Genomic DNA, 19703 nt, shown 5'->3' with positions numbered 1-19703 from the left:
GCACGGCACAGGCGAGACCTAAAAATTAATGTAAAAGGGAAAATGCTCTTTCCATTATAGATAAAGATGATGCAAAATAGGAGGCCCCACCCAAAAAGGAGGAAACATGGCAGAGTGCATGTGCTGTCTTCGAGACAGGCTATATTCACTCTGTGGGCTTAAAGCCCGTCCAGAGCTTTTGATTGGCTTATGTTAGTGTCCTTTAAAATAACGTTGCGTCTAAGTGGTTAATGTTTCATGTTTGTCCCATCGTTTCACAATTGTTAGCTCTCATGGAGTAATGCCGCAGGACTTGTCCTTCTTCACTTGTGCCTTTGTATTTTGTCTTTAGAACTTTTTTTCTATTTACAATGAGCACTTCTTAGAAGTGTTTGGGTTTTGTTGTTCTGTCTCAGTGCTGCACCCTTTTCACATACCTTGCGTTTTATCTTGCCAAAAATATTAGAGCACACACTCACTGCTCTGTACTCTGGCTTCTTTTGTACGATTCACAGCACTCATGAGTATAGCATAGCCAGCATTGAAGGCAAACTGAGAGACCGTTGCAGTCAAATAGAAGATACAACTTTGCTGCTGTTTTTAATATTAAAATTAAATAACACTATTACTTAACATTATATCACAGAAACATTGTAATCTGTAGCCATAAAGTCTTTCTCATTGCACAATTAAAGTTTAATGGTCCACTTTGAGAAACTGGTTAGATCTGTTGATGACTGAGGAGACGTATTCTGCCCTAGACTGATATTGTTAAATCTCCACATTTGGTTTTTGGTTGAGACTAGTTTTTCCAAATGGGGAGTAATCTGGATGTGCGGCTCATTGCCTCTTTTCAATTGATAAAGAGGGTTTATACCTACTGAATTACATCCTTTAACTATACTCTGGGACAGCCATGCACTTACTCAGCCATCTGCATTATTTAAACCCAGATCCTAGTATCTTGATTTAGTCAAACACTGATTTGAGAACATTTAGAAAGTAGGATCAGGGTTTACATATAATAGAAGACCGAACCAGTGCATGAAAAAACAGACAGTCTAATTATACTTTCTGTTGAGATCACATCCGATTTTAATCTCTGATTTAATCCTTGCAAGCATCTATCAGTTTTTAGTTATTTCTTTTTAAAACATTTAAAAAAAAAAAAAATGTATTAACATTTTTCATCATGGAAACAATCATTAAGCATGTTAATTTCGAGCAACACACCCATCCCCCCACCCCTCTATCCATTTTCCCCTTCTGTTGCGCAACAACATTGTACATCGTGTCACATGGTTCAGTTAAGAGTCTCACCCTACTCCGTCTACAGATCCGCCACCACCTCCACATCACATTCCGCACCCGGAAGAATAAGTTCTCATACCTCCCCCGTGTCTCATAACCCTCCATCCAGCCCATGGTAATGCCTCCATTTACCCTATACCCTGCTAAATTTCTTGGGGCACCCCCTCGCCTTGAACGTAACTCTGTCGGCAGCCATTTAGAGATCCATTCCCTTCATCCACTCCTCTATTTGCGGCGTATCTGGTGCCCCCCATTTACGGGCCACATCTCTCTTGGCTACCACCAGAGCCAGCACCAGAAAGATCAAGGTCTCGCCAAATCCACATCATTCGTCATTCCCAGTAGGGCAAGTTTAGGATCTGAGGGTATGGTTGTCTCTAGCACCTCCCCCAGCTCTGTCAGGACCGCCTGCCAGAAGAATTGAATATTCGGGCACGTCCAGAGAGTATGATAGAAGTCTCCTATATCGGTGCGACACCTCAGACAACCCGGGTCATTTATTCTCCCAATCTTGTGGAGGCGCCGTCGGTCATAATAGGTCCTATGAAGGACATTACATTGGATCAGCCTCAGGCGAGATTTAACCGCTACCTCCCTGAAATGCATTAGGACCGTGCTCCAGTCCACATCATCCATGGCAGCCACTTCTGGCACCCACTTCTCGCTCCCATGTTGTCCAAAGGTTCTCCAGTCTATCAGGCCTATTATTTATTATTGTCCTATATGTAAGCCACACTTCCCTACCTACAATCCTTTCCTGTAGAAGGCGGCCAATCCAGAGGGGCAAACTCTGGGAGTGCCTCCGTCAGGGCCCCCTCAGCCCGCCATGCGAGTCGGAATTGCATGTATTTAAAGTATTGTGTGTGGTGGAGCCCATATTCCTTGCGTAGCGAGGGGAACGATTGTAGCACCCCGTTTTTCATCACATCACCCAACGTTGACAGGCCTATGTCATCCCAGCCTCGGAATCTCTTCAGTTTATTAAGTTCCTGCAGCCAGGCGCACTTCCACAACGGAGTTTGCTTTGTCAGTCTGCGTTCCCACCCTATCGCTTTTGTCGCCCTCTTCCAGATCCCTAAGGTAATCCTCGTAGCAGGCAATAATCTAGCCCCACCCTTACCTCCGTATAAATAATGTAGGTATGTGCGCGTGTCCATAGTGTGTCTCTCTAGTGCAAAAGTGGGATGGGCGGCCGGAGCGTGCATCCATTCATTAATGGCTATGAGATGTTCTGCCCAATAATAGGCCTCTAAATCGGGCAGGGAGATTCCCCCATTATATTGGTGTCTCTGCAGGGTCGAGAGTGCCACCCTGCGCTGCCTCCCCAACCACAGAAAGGTTCGAAGCTCAGCCTGAATTTCCCGAAACACCCTGCCCTGCAAGGGAAAGTATTCATTCTGAAGGGCATACAGAAATCGAGGAAGCGTAATAATTTTAAACATTGCCGCCCTACCAAGGAGCGTCAAGGGAAGCAATTCCCATCGCGCCACGTCTTCAATAAAGTTGCGTAATATGCGGCTGATGTTCCGTTCAAAGGAGAGCACCCTATCCGTTGTAACGAAGACCCCGAGGTAGGTAAACCCTTCCGTTGTCGTTTTCAGCTGTTCTGGGAGCATGGGTCCCCCCTCCCGGCGTCGGGGATCGTATAGGATGGACTTATGCCAGTTAATCTGGTAGCCCGCATGTGACCCATAACGCTCCAGTTCTGAGAACAGCGCCGGTATGGTAGTGTCTGGTTCCGTGATATACAACAGGACGTCATCCGCATATAGGGAAAGCTTTTCCTCAGACGTATCTGATGGTCGTATACTGAAGCCCCTAATATTTTCCTTCTGTCGTATTGCACCCGCCATGACCTCTATAGAGAGGGCGAACAGCAGTGGGGACAGGGGGCAACCCTGTCTGGTGCCGCGCCGTATAGGAAAGTCCTTTGACATGGTGCCATTTACCCGGACCGTCGCCCTAGGGTCAGCATACAGCAGACTTATCTTTTTTCTGAATTCGGGTCCAAAACCGAAACGGTCCAGCACTCCCTCTAGGAAGGGCCAGTGAATTGCGTCGAAAGCCTTCTCGGCATCGAGGGAGAGAAACCAGTGAGGATCCTCCCTGTTGCACACCTCCATTAGCCAGTTATGTGTTCTCCTCAGGTTATATCTAGTCGCCCTCTCAGGCAGGAACCCCGTCTGGTCAAGATGAACCAGTCCTGAAATCACTTTTCGAAGGCGGAGGGCCAGTATCGTTGCATAGAGTTTTGCCTCCACATTGAGGAGGGAAATGGGGAGATAGGACGAGCAGTCAGCAGGTGGCCTACCTTCCTTATAGATTGGGATAATCGTAGCCTGACGGAGGTCAAACGGAAACGTCCCTTCCGCTTCAGCATCTACAAACAGTCCTAATAAATGACGGGTCAGAAGATCCGCCGTTTTCTTGAAGAACTCCGCCAGGAATCCATTAGGGCCTGACGCCTTACCTGCCCTGAGTTTGGCCAGGGCCACTCTAATTTACTCCACAGTTATGTCGGCCTCCAGATCTTGGCAGTCCGCCTCGTCCAGGGCAGGAAGCTGTATATGAGCCATGTACTGCAGTGCGTCTTCCCTCGACCCCAGCTCCCTCGCCTCATAAAAGGCCCCATAGTATTCTGCAAATGCGGTGGCTATCTGGACATCTGTTTGGGCCCAGTTTCCCCCACCATCCCTCATCTTCTCCACCCACCGTGCATCTTTCTCTTTCTTGCTCAACCACGCCAGGAGGCGCCCGGACTTATCCCCCACATCGTAAAGTCGGTGGAGAGTCGCCAGAGCCTGTGCTTTCACCTCACCGGTTACTAAATGTCTGTACTGAGTTCGTACATCCGACACTCGTCTAAATGTAGTGGGGTCTCTCGTGATCAGGTGCTCCTGCTCTAAGGCCTGCAGCTTGGATTCCAATGCTAGCACCTCTGCCTGTACTTTTTTCCTGTCTTCAGCCAATCGATTATGTGCCCTATCCCTCATAACCACTTTGAGTGCCTCCTAGAATGTCACTCCGGAGGCCACCGTCCCCTCATTTTCTGCTACATAAACCTTCAGGTCAGCCCGGAGGCCTCTCAGTATGTCTGCATTTTAGAGGTCCCAGGCCGTAAGTCGTAGTACCGCAGGCCGTTTTTCTTTCCGCCGTCCTACCTTGAGTAACAAAGGTGAGTGGTCCGAGATGCCCCTGGCCCGGTATTCTGCCACATCAGTGACACACAGCGCCTGCCTAGCCATGAATATATAGTCAAGGCGGGAATATACTTTATGTGCCCCCGAGAAAAAGGAGTATTCCCGGCTATCCGGGTGTAGCCACCTCCAGACATCTACCAAGCCTATGGCTACCATGGTGGTAGCCAGCAGAGTCGGACTAGTGGGCCTATCTCTATCTCCCGTCCTGTCCGCCCCAAAGTCCATTACATCATTAAAGTCTCCTCCCAGGACCTGTACTGTGTCAGACGTGTTGAGGAGTATGTCAACAACTCCCCGAAGTGTGGCTGCCTGGAGTTTGGGTGGGGCATACGCCAATATGAACGTGTATTCCTTTCTTTTCCAATGACCCCACACCCCTACGTACGTTCCTTGTAGATCTACCCAGGTCTGCGCTATGGTCATGGGTGGGTATTTTTTAATCAGGATTGCAACCCCTCGTGAGCCAGACGTGAATCCCGCATGGGCCAGCCCTATAGGGCCCTCTCACCAGGAAGGCGCAGTTAGTGACCCGTAAGTGTGTTTCTTGCAACATTATAACCTCCACCCCAGACCTCTTCACATAGTTATTCACCAATCCACGCTTGATCCTACAGCCCAGACCATTAACATTCCAAGCAAGTACACTAAACTCATCTAAAGAGCCACCTTCCCCCATCAGGGCATCTCTCCTTGCGTCATTCATTAAGGGTTAGTCGCGGCCATATTCCGTCATAGAGGACCGACGGGTCATGCGTGCGTGTGCTCATCCAGACATGCTCTACCAAACCCCATCCCCCCAACCCCCCCTCTCCCCCATCCCACCCAGCAACCCCTCCCGGGATCCCACAACCAAGAAACTGCAAAAAAAAACTCCTGCGCCCCCCCCCACCCTACCTCCCCCTCCCTCCAGCCCCTTCTCCGTTGCCAACAGCATCAGGGACCACCAGGAAGAGAAGGTCTATCGCCCACCCCTAGAAATCCCTAGCACCACAGTTTCTGGACAGTAGTCCAAGAACCACCAAAACTGTCTCCCTCCCGAATGACGTGCATAAAAACAGCACACAACAAAGAACTTGAAAGAAGAAAGTTTGTAGGGGGCTTAACTTGCGTGCACTCCAGCCGAGCCGGAAACTTTATGTCCACAGTGTCCCGTAATCACGAATGAGAGTCCTGGACAGCGTCCTGAGGGGTCCCATCGTCCCCTGGTGCATCTTGTTCCATCTCTCGGATCAATGCTACCAGCGGATGCATAGATTGCGTATCATTGTCCTCTTCCGCAGACGTAGCTCCGGCCTCGTCCTCCTCTCCTTCTGATCGCATGTCCCTCTCCAGGCAGCGGAACCTGGATCCCTCGTCGTCCCTGACCCCCGGGGAGGCCGATCTTCGCCGCAGGCTGGTGTTCCGAGCCAACTGTGGATACGGGGTCGTCGTCAGACTCCTGCGCCCCTTCGCTCCTCTTGACCTCTGAGTCTTCGGTAGCCCCCAGGAGGGCTCCATGATTTGCGGTCTATCCTGCATCTCGCGCCGCTCCCCCGTTGCCCTGTGTCTCAGGGGACGCTCCTCCAGCCACTGCCATGCATCGTCGGGGTGTGTGAAGAAGTGCGACTTGTCTCAGTAGATAACTTTTAACTTTGCCGGGAAGAGTAGCATATATTGCAGTTTTAAGTCCCTTAGTTTTGCCTTCACCGCGTCAAAGGAGCGTCTCTGGACTTCTTGGCTGTAGTCCGGGAAGATCATGATCACAGCATTTTCAAATCGTATTTCGTCCAGTTTTCGTGCTTCCCTCAGAATGAGATCACGGTCTGCAAAGTTCAGGAAGCGGGCAATAATTGGTCGGGGTCTCGCCCCCTCCGGGGGCTTTGCCAGCAGCGCCCTATGTGCCCTTTCAACAATGAATCAGTTGGAAAAGCGTGTCGCCGGGAAGGTCTTCTGCAGCCATGTATGGAGGAAGGCCACCATATTGGTCCCCTCAAGTCCTTCCCTAAATCCCACAAAACGCAGGTTGTTGCGACGTGCCCTATTTTCTGCGTCATCCACCTTCCATTGAAGTTGCCTTTGTGATGTCTGAAGGTCCGCCATGTCTTTCTTAAGGGCAGTGAGCGTGTTCTCCGCCTCTCCCAGCCGGGTTTCTGCCGTGGTCACCCTCTCAGTTAAGTTGTGGAAATCTTGGCGCAATAGCGTAAAATCCGACCCTACTTAACCAATCTTGACCTCAAGGGCGGGCCTGGACGCTTTTATGTCGTCTCGTGATGCCTGGATGGCATCCATCAGGAGCGCCGTGTCCGAGCGCGGTCCTTGGGCCCCTGACTCCGTGGCAGGAGGCGCCGTCGCTTAAAGGTCCATGGTGCCCTGTCCCGGGGCCCGAGCGGCTACCTCCTTCTTCCCCATGGTGTGTTCACTGTTCCGCGATGTTAAGCTAAGTATGGCACTATTCACGGCGCGGGTGGCCCACCGTCCTGTCCCCACGTTCAGGGGGACCCGCCCCAGCAGCAAAGCAGTGTGCGCCTCTCTGGCCGGTCTTTTCCTGAGGTCCCGACCCCGCGTATCTCCTGCTGGCGGGTGAAGGGTGGGAGGGGGGGGCGGGGAAGGCGCGACTGGCCCCCCCGATGTATCCACTGTCCCCCGGTGCCGACCGGTGCCTGGTAGCAGGGTTTTTTAGATGCCCCCTGTGTTCTTGCTGCGGCCTCGCTGACTTCAGCTGCCCCCCCCTGTGTTCAGGGTCCGTGTATGAATGCGGGAGGAGGGGGGTGGTGGGGGGGGGAGGAGCAGAACCGCCGTTGGCCTTTTCTATGGTCTCACCGCGGCAGCCGCCACACTGCCTCCTCGCCCCCAGGGTTCCTCAGCAGCAGGGTGCAGGGAACAGCGCCGCGGAGCCTCACAGGACCCTCGTCCGGGCCCCACTTCAAGAGACGTCGCCTCTGCTGTCGTCGCGGCCGCAGCCGCCAGACATGTGCTCCCGGCCCTAGGGGATCAGGCCGCAGTTCTCGGCGTCCGGTGCCGCGCGCCGTCAGTCATCCTCCTCCGTGTTATTCAGGCTACAGACGGTGCCCCCAGCTTCGGCAGTCTCAGGACCTGTCCCGGATCAGCAAAAAAACTGGTCCGTGGACCGGTGTATTAAGACGGATCAATACGAGCTCGGCGGAGCTCACGAGAGGCACAACCTAGTCGGCCATGTTGCTGGCCACACCCCTCCTCAGTCCTTTTTTTTATGGTGGGCACTGCAATCTGAAAAATCTATGTGCACTTCCCATGCAGATACAGGACTTCAATAAATAGCCAATACATTTAACTGCACTGACTTTATTCAGAGACCAGGAAGAGATTTAGGTCCTTTCTGGTCCAGAAGATGCAGGTGTGTACAGAAAGTGCATTCCATTGATTAGCATTTCGAATCTCTCTTCTCCTCTCCATTTGTACCTAGACTTTGGGACAAAATGAGTTGTTAGCTACAAGATCTCCCTGCTTGTCATGTGAAATAGACAAGCACACTCTCACTGGAGTAATATGAAACAAGGGTGTTTTCATGGACAGCCAATTAAATTAGCATATGCCCTAGGAGACAGAATCATGTTTTTGATCCCCAGCTATAGCCAGGCTTAGGCATATTGTACGCTGAAAACTGGACAGTTGATAGGTTTATCACCCAATGTAGTGAACATTTACATACTCTAGCAACTGCAAAATCTAAACAAAAGCTCTGTAATGGCTTGCTAATGATGAAAAGGAGTATTTGCCTCTCCTGCCATAAAAGGCATGGGAAGAACTGGAACACATACCCAACTGGGGAAATAAAACAAGGTTCAGCATCCCAAGTGTGCTGTTTTGGATAGATATAGTTTTATTATTGCGGGGCTTCAGGACATTCACACCCTTCCAAAGTAAGTACAGATACACTAACCTGTGTCATCATGATAATTCACAGCTTTGGTCTCCATCCAGGCATTGTCAGTGTTGCGTGGGTCATCAACGTAACCCTTGTACGCCTTGGTAAAGAAGGAGGACAGAGGTTACCCATGTGTCTGCATTCACAGAGAGCAGAGCATCCACAGTCAAAAATAAATGTGTATACAAAGACACACCAACTGCCTGAAACACATATGCACACACAGAGGTTCAAATTTGTATTTTCCACTGGGCCGCCCATACCTGAAACTGCTCCTGGCTGAAAAGCAGGTTCAGTTGCTCTTCTATGGCCTGCCTCTCTGCACTTGTCTTTTTCAGTGCATTCAGTGCCTCCTCCCCAAACTCACGCTTCAGTGTGGCTCCGATCTTCTCTCCGGGGTCCACCATGCCCTGTAATACAACACATCACTTTCAATGAGATAACCAACTCCGGGCTACCTTGAGAGCAATGACTTATACAGACGGAAGTAAACCTGTAGTCGATCAGTCTTAGTATAAATAGCATGGCACAAAACATTCTCAACCCTGCTGTCACCATTACCAGATAGGCCAAACACAATTGAATCAAATGGAGATGGAGCTCTGCTCTCAACAAAAGAGTGGGGTGTTCCACAAAAAGAGATCAATGAAATACTGGGTGCAAAGACTGAAACATAGGGCTTCCCACCAATGGTTTAACATACAGAAAAGGTCAAGAATGGAATCGGTATAAGTAGTGAGCTCCATTCGCACCTTGGAATGTACTCTCTTCCAGAAACCCTCAGACAATAAGTCAGGACTCCATTGTGATATTGTAAGGGCAAGAAAGCCCACACAGATTGGTGGTGTGTACTAAGCATAGAAGTCAAGTATTGCCCTCTCACTTATACTCACAGACTTTCACATGACCTCTCATTAACTCTCACACTACAAAACTCTTACAAAACTATTGGGAGATTAAGTAAGGAAGAAAGGCTTATATTCAAATGTTTTCAATAAACAAAATCTTGGGCAGTTTTTTTTAGGAGTGGGGGTCTGCTCTCCTACGCCTTCTAAAATATTATGAGAGGTACAATTTGTAATTCTATGTCAGGACCCAGAGGTTAGGTTTATGCTATTCCTTCTACTTTATTCAAATAGCAGCCATGTCAAACACAAAACTTCACTTCCCATAAACCAAGGGACAATGAAGATCAAAGAAGGCAAGCCCAATATAACCATTCAGCGGTAGGGAGCACCATCATCTGCTCTTGTCTCTCTTCTCTTGACCTCTTTCTTCGCTGCTGGCAGCTGAGTGCAAGTTAAGTGTCGGGACTTCGGTCCCCGCTTGTGGTGTATTACTCATTGTTTAATGTGTGTGGCCTTTCAGGGCTACAGGAATGCTTTGTGGCTCTTTCTCTGCTGGCATTTATTCAGTCCGTTTCTAAGGAACCAGGATGGAGCGCACGGAGGTCTTATACCATCCAGAGGCCACATACCCCCACATCTCGCCCTTTGCACGACGCTCCCTCTCACTGCCAGCGGAGCACACATCGAGTCACATTTAAACCAACCTCACTTTTCAGAAAGCCTTCATTCAGCAGTCCGAGTAGAGGGTTGGTTGGCCCATTTATCGTCTGGAGGTTGGCCCCTTTATCGTCTGGAGCTTGACACCCCGAGGGGTAGGAATTTGTTTACGGCGAGCTAAGCTCCCATTTTGCTAGCAGACACAGCCTAGGCGTTTTTTTTCTTCCAGTCAGTGCGCCATATAACTGAGGGCGAGTGATGTCTGCTGGGGCCCATTGCCCGTTACTCCTGGGAGCATTGTCGGAGTGTGGGTGTAGCTCAGCTACCATAGCTATATTTCTCTGTACCCCCAGCTTAAAATTCCCTCTTACCCCATGAAATACCACTGTTACTCCAGGTACATGGGCAGTTGCTCGAATACGTAAGTAATCCCTATGGGGGAATATGAGAAGTGTTACACAGATGAGGAGCAACACTTCTTATTCCCTGGCACAGAAACATTCTGACACAGTTGACGTCTCCCAACTTCCTGGGCCATTGGCTCCCGTACCTCCAGTGGGCCTGCTCCCCTCACCAAGAACCTGGTCAAGCGCCCACAACTGGCGGGGGTGGAGCAAGATTTTTTTTTAGGTTGAAGAACTCCTAGGCTCCAACCCCATCCTATGCCCAATTTGACACCCCTGAAACACCCCGGCTCCCGGTCCAATTGCGCCTCTTTCCCCCTCCTGTCTTTGATGGATCCCACATGGGATCAGATGGCAGCTCAGATCATGAACGAACCTGGAGACCGATGACCAACACCCCTCAAGGGTCAGGCCCTACCACCGAAGGGTCAGGCGGAGCACAATCAGATATGTTGGACCCAGAGGAGCTTATGCATCCTCGCCTCTCCGATTGGTACCCCGGGGGACAAGGTAGCCACGTATGAGAAAGGCAGGTTACGCAAATCTCTGGACAAAGAGGTACAGAACTGCCTTTGAGGCGAGTGCCCCTGCCCTTCCTTAGAAGGCAAAATAGCCGTTAAGCCCAAGATTGACGCACAGGTGACCACCTTTTTGGCCAATTACATCAGGGACTCAAAGAAGGGTATTGACCACTCTTGGTGGTCATCTGAGGATAGGCTCCTGGGTGCTTATTTGCCTGGAGGTGCTCTCCAGTAGGGCCCAATGGGCCATCATTTTCCTCAGCAACGCCAACTGCGCTACCTCTATGGAGAAGGGCACGTTGCTATTCATAAAGATTGATATCAAACTGGGGGAACTGGCCACGTCTCACGACGGACTGGGGGCACAGGGCGGGCTCTTTGGTGATAAGTTCGTCAACAAACTAGGAAAATACGTATCAACCTTTAACTAACTTGATAAGGCCCAGTCGTTGATCATGTGCATTATCAAACTGCATTTTTTCACCAGGCCGTCATGGCAGGGGATGCAAGGCCGGCCACTTCCAAACCTCCGCCTCCAATGTGGGCCAACCTTCTCAACTAGACCAATGGAAAGATTTATTTTGCTTCAGGGTTTTCTACCTAACTAGAGGACGGGCGAGGCACAGAGGTTCCCTCAACGGATCCGAGGTGGAGAGCCTTCGTCCAGGACCCACAGTGAATCTAGCCCTGATCCCCCACAGGTGTATGTGGAGGAGGGGTCGGATGGCCCATTTCATAGACAATTGGTGGGCTCTCTAATCTGATGCCTGTGTGCTTCAAACAGTTCAAGGGTTCCACATAGAAGCACAAGTTACTTACCTTTGGTGATGATATATCTGAAAGAAACATTAGTTAGTTATAGATTACTTACCTTAGAATTACCCCCAGGCGTCAGACTGGATTCAGAAAGTTTTCGTCAGCAGTACCTATGCACGTCGGAAGGTGATGTCGGTTGGCTCCGCGTCCGCCATCAGCGTCGTGGTTGCCGGGATGGCGTCGCGGCTGCTACTTAGACGCCGCCCTCGCGCGCTGTCAGTACTGTACACGACTTTCCGCACCAGAAACGCAGAGCCATGCAAGCCACGGACTATTGGCGCACACAACTAGGGCCCTGAAAGGATGTCCTTACCCTAGAAACTAGTTCGCAGAACGGTGAGGATGGGTGGGCGGTAAGGAATCTATAACTAACTAATGCTTCTTACAGATATATCGTTACCGAAGTTAAGTAACTTGTGTATCTGAAAGAAATACGTTAGTTATAGATTCCTTACCTTAGAATAGATACCCCAGCAATAACAACCCTGGTGGTGGGTCTGCGGACCAAGATCACACTAGAAAATCCTGGAGAACAGAACGGCCAAAGAAGCCGTCTCTCCAGACTCGCCTGTCCAGGCAGTAGTGTTTGATGAACGTGTGCAGCGATGCCCACGTGGCTGCCTCACAGATGTCACTCAGAGGCACTCCCCTTCCCAAGGCAATAGTGGCTGCCATCGCCCTGGTGGAGTGAGCATGCAGCCCGACTGGAGGCTCCTTTTAAACCAGAGAGTTACAAGCCTTAAGACACAACCCATCAAGAAATGGTGCGTTTGTGTACGGCCAGACCCTTCTTTGCACCCACGTAACCAACAAAAAGTTGATCATCCACCTGGAACTGTTTTCTGCGATCCAAATAGAAGGAGAGCGCACATTTTGGGTCCAGACGGTGGAGCCTCTCTTCCTCCTTTGAAGGATGCGGAGGCAGAAAGAAGGTGGGCAAAGTAATGGTCTGCCAGATGTGGAGGGCAGTGACCACCCGAGGAAGGAAGGATGGACGGGTCCAGAGAACCACCTTGTCCGGATGAACAGACAGGAAAAGAGGTTTTGAAGAAAGAGCCTGAAGCTCACTCACCCTTCTAGCAAAAGTGATGGCTACCAGGAAAGCAGTCTTAAGGGTCAAAAGACGTAAAGGACAGTTATGCAGCAGCTCAAAGGGAGTACACATTAACTAGGTTAGCACAAGATTCAAGTCCCACTGAGGCATAATGAAGGGGATTGGAGGACAAAGATGCGTTAAGCCTTTTAAGAAACGGTTAACTACTGGGGACTTGAAAAGAGAAGGCTGATCAGGCAACCGAAGGAAGGCAGAGATGGCTGAAAGATAACCCTTGATAGTGCCCAGAGCAGAGTCTTGCTGGGCCAAAGAGAGAAGAAACAAGAGCACTTTAGAAAGAGGGGCAGAAAGGGGATCCACAGCCTTTTGCTGTACACCATGCCACAAATTTGTTCCACCTGCAGGCGTATACCGTCTTAGTGGAGTGACGCCTGGCTGTCACAGACTTCGGGAGGCAGGTCGAAGGAGGTCAACTGCTGCCGCTCAATCTACATGCAAGGAGGTGGAGACTGGACCGGTTCGGGTGGAGAACCTTCCCCCACTGCTGTGACAGAAGATCCCCCGGAAGAGGCAGTTTGATCGGAGGATCGATGGCCATGTTGAGCAGCTTGGGATACCAGACTCTTCGTGCCCAATCCGGAGCCACAAGAATGACTTGGGCCCGGTCGGGCCTGATCTTCTTCAGCACTCTGGGCGGAAGTGATATAGGTGGTAAGGCGTACAACAGACCGCAACTCCACTCGTGACGAAAAGCGTCGCCGAGCGAGTGCCACCGTGGAAATTCCAATGCGCAGAATTGCGGACATGAGCGTTCCCGTTCCGTGGCGAATAGATGTAACCAAGGCTCTCCCCGCTGTCGAAAGAGAACTTTGACCACCTCAGAGTGAAGACGCCATTTGTGATCTATCATGCACCTGTGGGTGAGTTAGTCTGCCCTGGTGTTCAGAGAACCTGCCAGGTGTTGAACCACTAAGGATATGCCATGATGTTCATGCCATGTCCAGAGGCCGAGGGCCTCCTGACATAGGGTCCACGACCCCATCCTGCCCTGTTTGTTGCAGTACCACATGGCGGTGGTGTTGTCCCTTCACACCTGCACTACTCTTTCCCGGACAGAGGGAATGAATGCCTTTAGTACAAGACGAATCGCCTGGAGCTCCACAAGGTTGATGTGAAGCCCGGACTCTGCTGGAGACCAGAGGCCTCTGATCTCCACCTCTCCCATGTGGCCGCCCCATCCCGAAGGGATGCATCCGTCACCACAGTGTGGTCTAGTTGGGGAAGGGAGAGGGATCTGCCATTGACCCAATCCTGGTTCGTGAGCCACCACTGCAGATGTTGAGCAGTGCCCTCCGATGTCTGGATGCAATCAGACAGATTCCCCAGATGCTGCGCCCACTGGAACTTCAGGTCCTACTGCAGAGCCTGCATATGCCACCTAGCATGATCGACTAGCAGGATGCAGGAAGCCATGAGTCCCAGCAGCCTCAGGGTCATTCTGACCGAAACCCGGGATAGAGGCTGAAAGACTGAAATTATAGCCCAAATATTCCAGAATCGCTGTTCGGGAGGATAGACCCGAAACCGCGTTGTGTCCAGAACCGCTCCGATGAAGAGGAGCTTCTGAGAGGGAATCAGGTGCGACTTGGGCACATTGATGGAGAACCCCAGCAAATGCAGGAGGTCTGCCGTAGTCTGGAGGTGGGAGACGACTGCCTGGTGCGAGCCCGCCTTCAACAGCCAGTTGTCGAGATAGGGGAAGACTGAAACCCCTGATCTGCGCAGATGAGCTGCGACCACGCCATCACTTTCGTGAACACCCAAGGGTCGCTGGCAAGGCCAAAGGGGAGCACGGTAAACTGAAAGTGCTCGTGGCCTACTGTAGGTAACGACGGTAAGCGTCCTGCAAGTCCAACGCTACCATCCAGTCTTGCGGGTCGAGGGCAGACAAGACCTGAGCAAGCGTCAACATCTTGAACTCCTCCTTCCGGAGGAAACGATTGACGCCCCTGATAGGACGCAGGCCCTTGTCCTTCTTGGGAACCAGAAAGTAGTGGGAGTAACAACCACAATCTACTTCTGGGACAGGAATGCGCTCAATGGCTCCCTTGGCCAAGACAGCCGTAACTTCCTGCTGAGGAAGGGCCAGATGATCCTCTGATAGGCGGTGGCATTAAGGTGGCATGGCTGGAGGGGTAGTCTCGAAGGGGAGTGAGAAGCCCCTTCGGACTATTTGCAAAACCCACCTGTCTGACGTGATGGTGCGCCAGTGGGGGAGGTGATGGCGAATCCTGCTGCCCACTGACATTTGATGGGCCTGAAAGGTCGGACTAGGAGGGTTCGGAGGATGCTGCAGAGGGAGGGTTGGTGGACTGGCCCGCCCGCTGGCCACCGGAACCACGCCGGTTGTTTCCACATCCCCACCCGCGAGAAGGTCGGGTAACTTGCTGCAGACCGTGGCTCTGGGTGGGACGTAGCGGGGCACCCCTTCTGCAGCCACGAAAGGGGCGGAGAGCAGACGGGTGGAGAGGCCCAAGGACTGGGCCATAGCCCGCGAGTCCTTGAAGCTCTCTAGGGTGTTGTCTGCTTTGTCACCAAAAAGGCGACAGCCATCAAAGGGCATGTCCATCAAGGGGTTCTGGACATCCCCTGAAAAGCCAGTGGATCTCATCCAGGTGTAGCGAAGAAGCGCTACTGACATTGAAATGGTCCTGCCCAGAGAGCCAGCGGTGTCCAGCCCACAACATCGTAAACTTTGCTGCATCCCTCCCGGCGGCAACAGCTGGGAGAGCACTACCAGGGCCTCCTCTGGACACTAAGGCAGCACTAAGAACCACTGTATTCCAAATTGAGTGCAAATAACTGCCCAAGAGACATGCAGTGTTTACAGACCGCAGTCCTAAGCTGGCGGAAGAGAAACTTTTCTTGCCAAGGTGTTCCAGCTTTTTGGATTCATTTTCCGGTGGAGCGGTAGGGAAGGCGCTCTTGGAGGTAGAAGCTTGAACTACCAACCATTCCGGGGTAGGATGTTGGCAGAGGAAAGTGGGGTCGCATGGAGCCCGTGTTGTGCAATCATCCTGTCTACGGGAGCCCCCATATCGGGCCTGGACCACGTGCCCAAAAGCACGTCTCGGAGGGCCTCATTAAATGGCAGCAAGGGCTCCGAAGAGCTCGCAGCCGGTTGAAGCACCTCTGTCAGGAGGTTAGTCCTCACCGCCACCGTAGGAAGCTCGGGGTTGAGAGCCTAGGCCACCATACGCAACACCACTGCGTACGACGGTCCCTCCTCCATAGCCACGGTAGGAGGCGACAGCATGCCAAGGTCAGGGGAGGTGTCCAAACCACTGGCATCCCCCAGTTCCTCTCTCCAGTCCTGCACCGTGTTCAACTGGTTAGTCAAAGGGTCATCTGACCACTCCCAGTCCTCCTCATCATCCTCTGGGTGCCATTGTTGTTGAAAAGGGTCCCCAGGAGTGAAGAGTGGTATAAAAATTCCACCCGGCGCCGGATCCGGAGTCGAATGATGCCAGTCTGGCTCCGTGTCCATGTCGGGATGGGGGCCGGGGTCGACGCCGGCAGGGAAGCAAACCGGCGCAAAATTTGCGGTAGTGGTGCCGTGAGGAGCGGCGCCGGTGGAGGCGTAACCAGTTCAACCGGCACCGATCAAGGCTTGGAGCCAAGGGGGGCCTGTGGCACTGGAGCCGCCGGAAGCGAAGACATATGCTCCCCAACCGAGTCCGCGGGCCTGACGGCGCGCTGGCGGGGTCGGTTTGCCCAAAGATGGCATGCATCGCCTCGTAGAATGTACAATGCTGGGAGGGGTTGCTCCGGGTCCCGGCAAGGGAGGGAAGCTCGGAGTCGACCCTTCGGGCTCCACATGCGGAGCCGCAGGAGGGGCACCACCCGCGTGCCTCATCACGAGAAGTCGAAGAGGGACGATGCTTCTTCGACTTCTTCGTATGCTTCGACTTACCCGACCCCGAGTGCGAAGAGATGATTTTGAACCAGAATAGTGGTGGCTCCGCTACCAGTCCCTCGACCTCCCTCTCGACCGGGACCTTGACGGCGCGGAGACGCATGCCGGGCCGGCGTTCAAGCAGCTTTCGGGACTGCTCCCGCAAAGCCTTCGGCTCCATCGACCGGCAGTAGGAGCACGACTTGGGGTCGTGGTCGTGCTCCAGGCAAAAGAGGCACACGTGGTGCGGATCAGTCACTGACATCAGTCGGTTACAGGAATCGCAGGCCTTGAAACCGGGCATCCCTCGTGCACCTTTTCGGAGTCGGAGACTCGAAACAAGAAGTTGACAAAAGTCGAGAAAAAGTTAGTAAAAAAATGACTGAGGTACTGCTCTTCCCAGATCTGCGCTGGCTGGCACGGAAAAAGAAAGAACTGACGTCAGCGCGCGAGGCCGGCGTCTAAGTAGCTGCCGCAAGTCATCCAGGCCACCAGCACGCCGACGCCAGACGCGGAGACGACAGACGCCACGTTCCGACCCGCAGAGGTACTGCTGATGAAAAAAACTTTCCGGATCAAGTCTGACGCCTGGGGTAATTGTAAAGTAAGGAATCTATAACTAACGTGTTTCTTTCAGATTTCTATGGTTAGCCTTTCCAACCCTTCCCCCCCTCACCCCCTCCACTTCTCTGAACAGGAGGCTACCCTTATTCTGGTGGAGAGTCAGGAACTTCTTGCTAAAGGGGCTATTCGTCCATCCAATCATCCTCCCTCCAGGTTTTTGAGGAATCTGTTCCTGGTGGAGAAGAAGGAAGTGGTTCAACGCCCGGTGATCAATCGCCAGGAATTCAACAAGTGACTGGTCTTCCGCCACTTCAAGATGGAGGGTATCCATCTTTATCAGGTTCTTCTGAGGCCCAACGACTGAATTGTCAGACTCGACCTCCAGAATGCTTACCTTAAGGTCCCAATCTTAACACCGCACAGTTGGTTCCTCCAGCTTCAGTGGCACGGCCAGACTTTCGAGTTCACCTCTTTGCCTTTCAGCCTCTCAAAAGTCTTTTCTTTTTCATCTACATGCAATATTTGAACTGAAGGTAAATCACCCACCATTAATGGTGAAAAAACATTTCCTCACATGTTTTTCATTGACTATGTGGCTCTCAGCGGTGACACCATCGACAGGGGTTTTATTGTCGACGATATAGTTGTTGATGGTATGGTCGTCATCATTGACGGTTTCATAGTCATCCATGGAATGCTCAACGGTGTTGTCACCAACGGAAGGCTGAACTTGGACTGTGTCATTGTTGATTGTATAGTTGTCATCAAAGATACCTTCATCATCGACAATGGAGTTAAAGTCATTAACAGTCTCATCGTCGACTAGGTTTTCTTAGTAGATGCATCCTTTGAAAACTTCTTCACAACAAGTATATCTCTGTAATGCTTAGAGGCACACTTATCTAATTTGTTACTAGAGAAGGTGGCTACAAGCGCTGTACCAAATAAATCATGCTCAGGAAACTGTACAAGTCTCCTCTTGGGCGCTGCCTTCATAGAAGTGCTTGGAGGGGCACTTCTCATAGAATCTTCCCCTGAAGAGGGAGGGAACTTCTCCTTTAGAAGGAAGAACATTCTCTTTATTCATAAGTAATAATGCCAACCTCCTTTCTCTGTCCTTAAGATTCTTAGTTGCAAAAGACTTACAAATATTGCATTCTGCTGACTTAAGTTTAGGATTGCGGCAATAAATACACTGAGAGCGTGGGTCATCAGTGTAAACCTTCCTGTTGCCACAAGATTAACAGACCTGAAATAGAGATTTCTTCTCTTTGTCAGTGAGGGTGAAAGGTTCATAACAGCTGATTGTCAGACCGAACGATGTCCCAAGTCCAATCTTGCCTAAAAACAACTCACAGTACCCTAATTTATTGATGTTGGTTAGTTTCGAAGGGAAAGCAGAGGAAATCAGATTTTGATGGCCTTCTGTTTGAGAGGCAGAGGAAACAAAAACACATTTTATAACCCCATGGCACTTAGGGAGGGTTGACAGTATCAAAATGAAACAACTGTATCAGAGGAGCCCTCACATTTGGGGCAAGGTTGCTTTGGTGGCAGAAAGGGGAGGACTCACAACATTTGGAGTCGGTGTCAATAAGTCCATGGTCGGCGATCACAGATGTATGGCGTAGGCAACACCTCAGACTAGAGCCTGCTCCTTTTATTCAGGGGCACACATAGCCTTCTCGCGTCTAGGCTATATAATGACCCCGGTGGGAGAATTGGGAGATGTACAAAAAGTGGAATATTTGGCGAGAGACCTCTAAGATCACTCACTACTGTGGCTAACGGTGGGCACGCGGCTGCATCGCCTAGCAGGGGATTGGAAACTTAATTATTAACACTAATGATGTGAGAATTTTTTTTCTCTCACTTCTTGGAGGGCTGAGAGGACCTTCCGAGGGGAGTGCACCCTCCTGTGTCTTAACACTACTACACACAGAGTACTCCCCTAATATGTTGATCCGGGAATCCCGGATGCCCGCAATCACTGAATATAAGTCAATACTGGCGGAATGTCCCTTCGTGAAGCTAGGATAGTTCTTCAACCTAGGGTGAAGCAGGAGGCAACTCCTTTTGTTTTATATTCTCTCACACACCCTATTGGTGTCATGCTTCATCATCGGGTCACCCTGATGCCGAGAAGTCAAGGTGGGCTCAACCGTATCTCAGGGAGCGCTTAGAATATTTTTGGGGCCAGAGGGGGATAAAGATTAAAGCTCCTCTGTCAGATCTAGGTTTCCCTTTATTCTTGGATCTGGCAGGGATATTAAAAAGATTATGGAATAGGGTCTTATGGGATATTATGGTCTTAAGATCCTATTGCCAACATGTTTCAGTCCACAAGAGCCCCATAAAGGGTGCTGGACGTTCTTCAGCGCACAATTTAAACCTCCTGGAAGGATAGAGGTGTGGGAATTTCCCTACACTCGATATAGTAAGGGCAGATAGCTGCTTCTTATCTTAAATGCACATGATATGTCATCACTCCACCTGTAGAACGACACAAAC

At 51.1% G+C, this 19703-nt stretch overlaps 1 protein-coding gene across 2 annotated transcripts in view; it reads right to left on the bottom strand.

The window, feature by feature from the left end:
* NUDT9 (nudix hydrolase 9) overlaps positions 1-19703 on the bottom strand; it is a 249218-nt gene that overhangs the window by 59038 nt on the left and 170477 nt on the right. For both annotated transcript variants that reach the window (XM_078652384.1, XM_078652382.1), the window contains 2 exons: positions 8637-8783; positions 8389-8473 (listed from right to left, as the gene is read on the bottom strand). In XM_078652384.1, the coding sequence (XP_078508510.1) occupies positions 8389-8473; positions 8637-8783 (232 nt within the window). The remainder of the gene's footprint in view (positions 1-8388; positions 8474-8636; positions 8784-19703) is intronic.

The sequence above is a fragment of the Lissotriton helveticus genome, chromosome 7, assembly GCF_964261635.1.
Source record: "Lissotriton helveticus chromosome 7, aLisHel1.1, whole genome shotgun sequence".
NCBI lineage: Eukaryota > Metazoa > Chordata > Amphibia > Caudata > Salamandridae > Lissotriton > Lissotriton helveticus.
The sequence above is the reverse complement of the archived record's forward strand: the minus strand, read 5'-3'. Positions and strand labels throughout refer to the sequence as shown.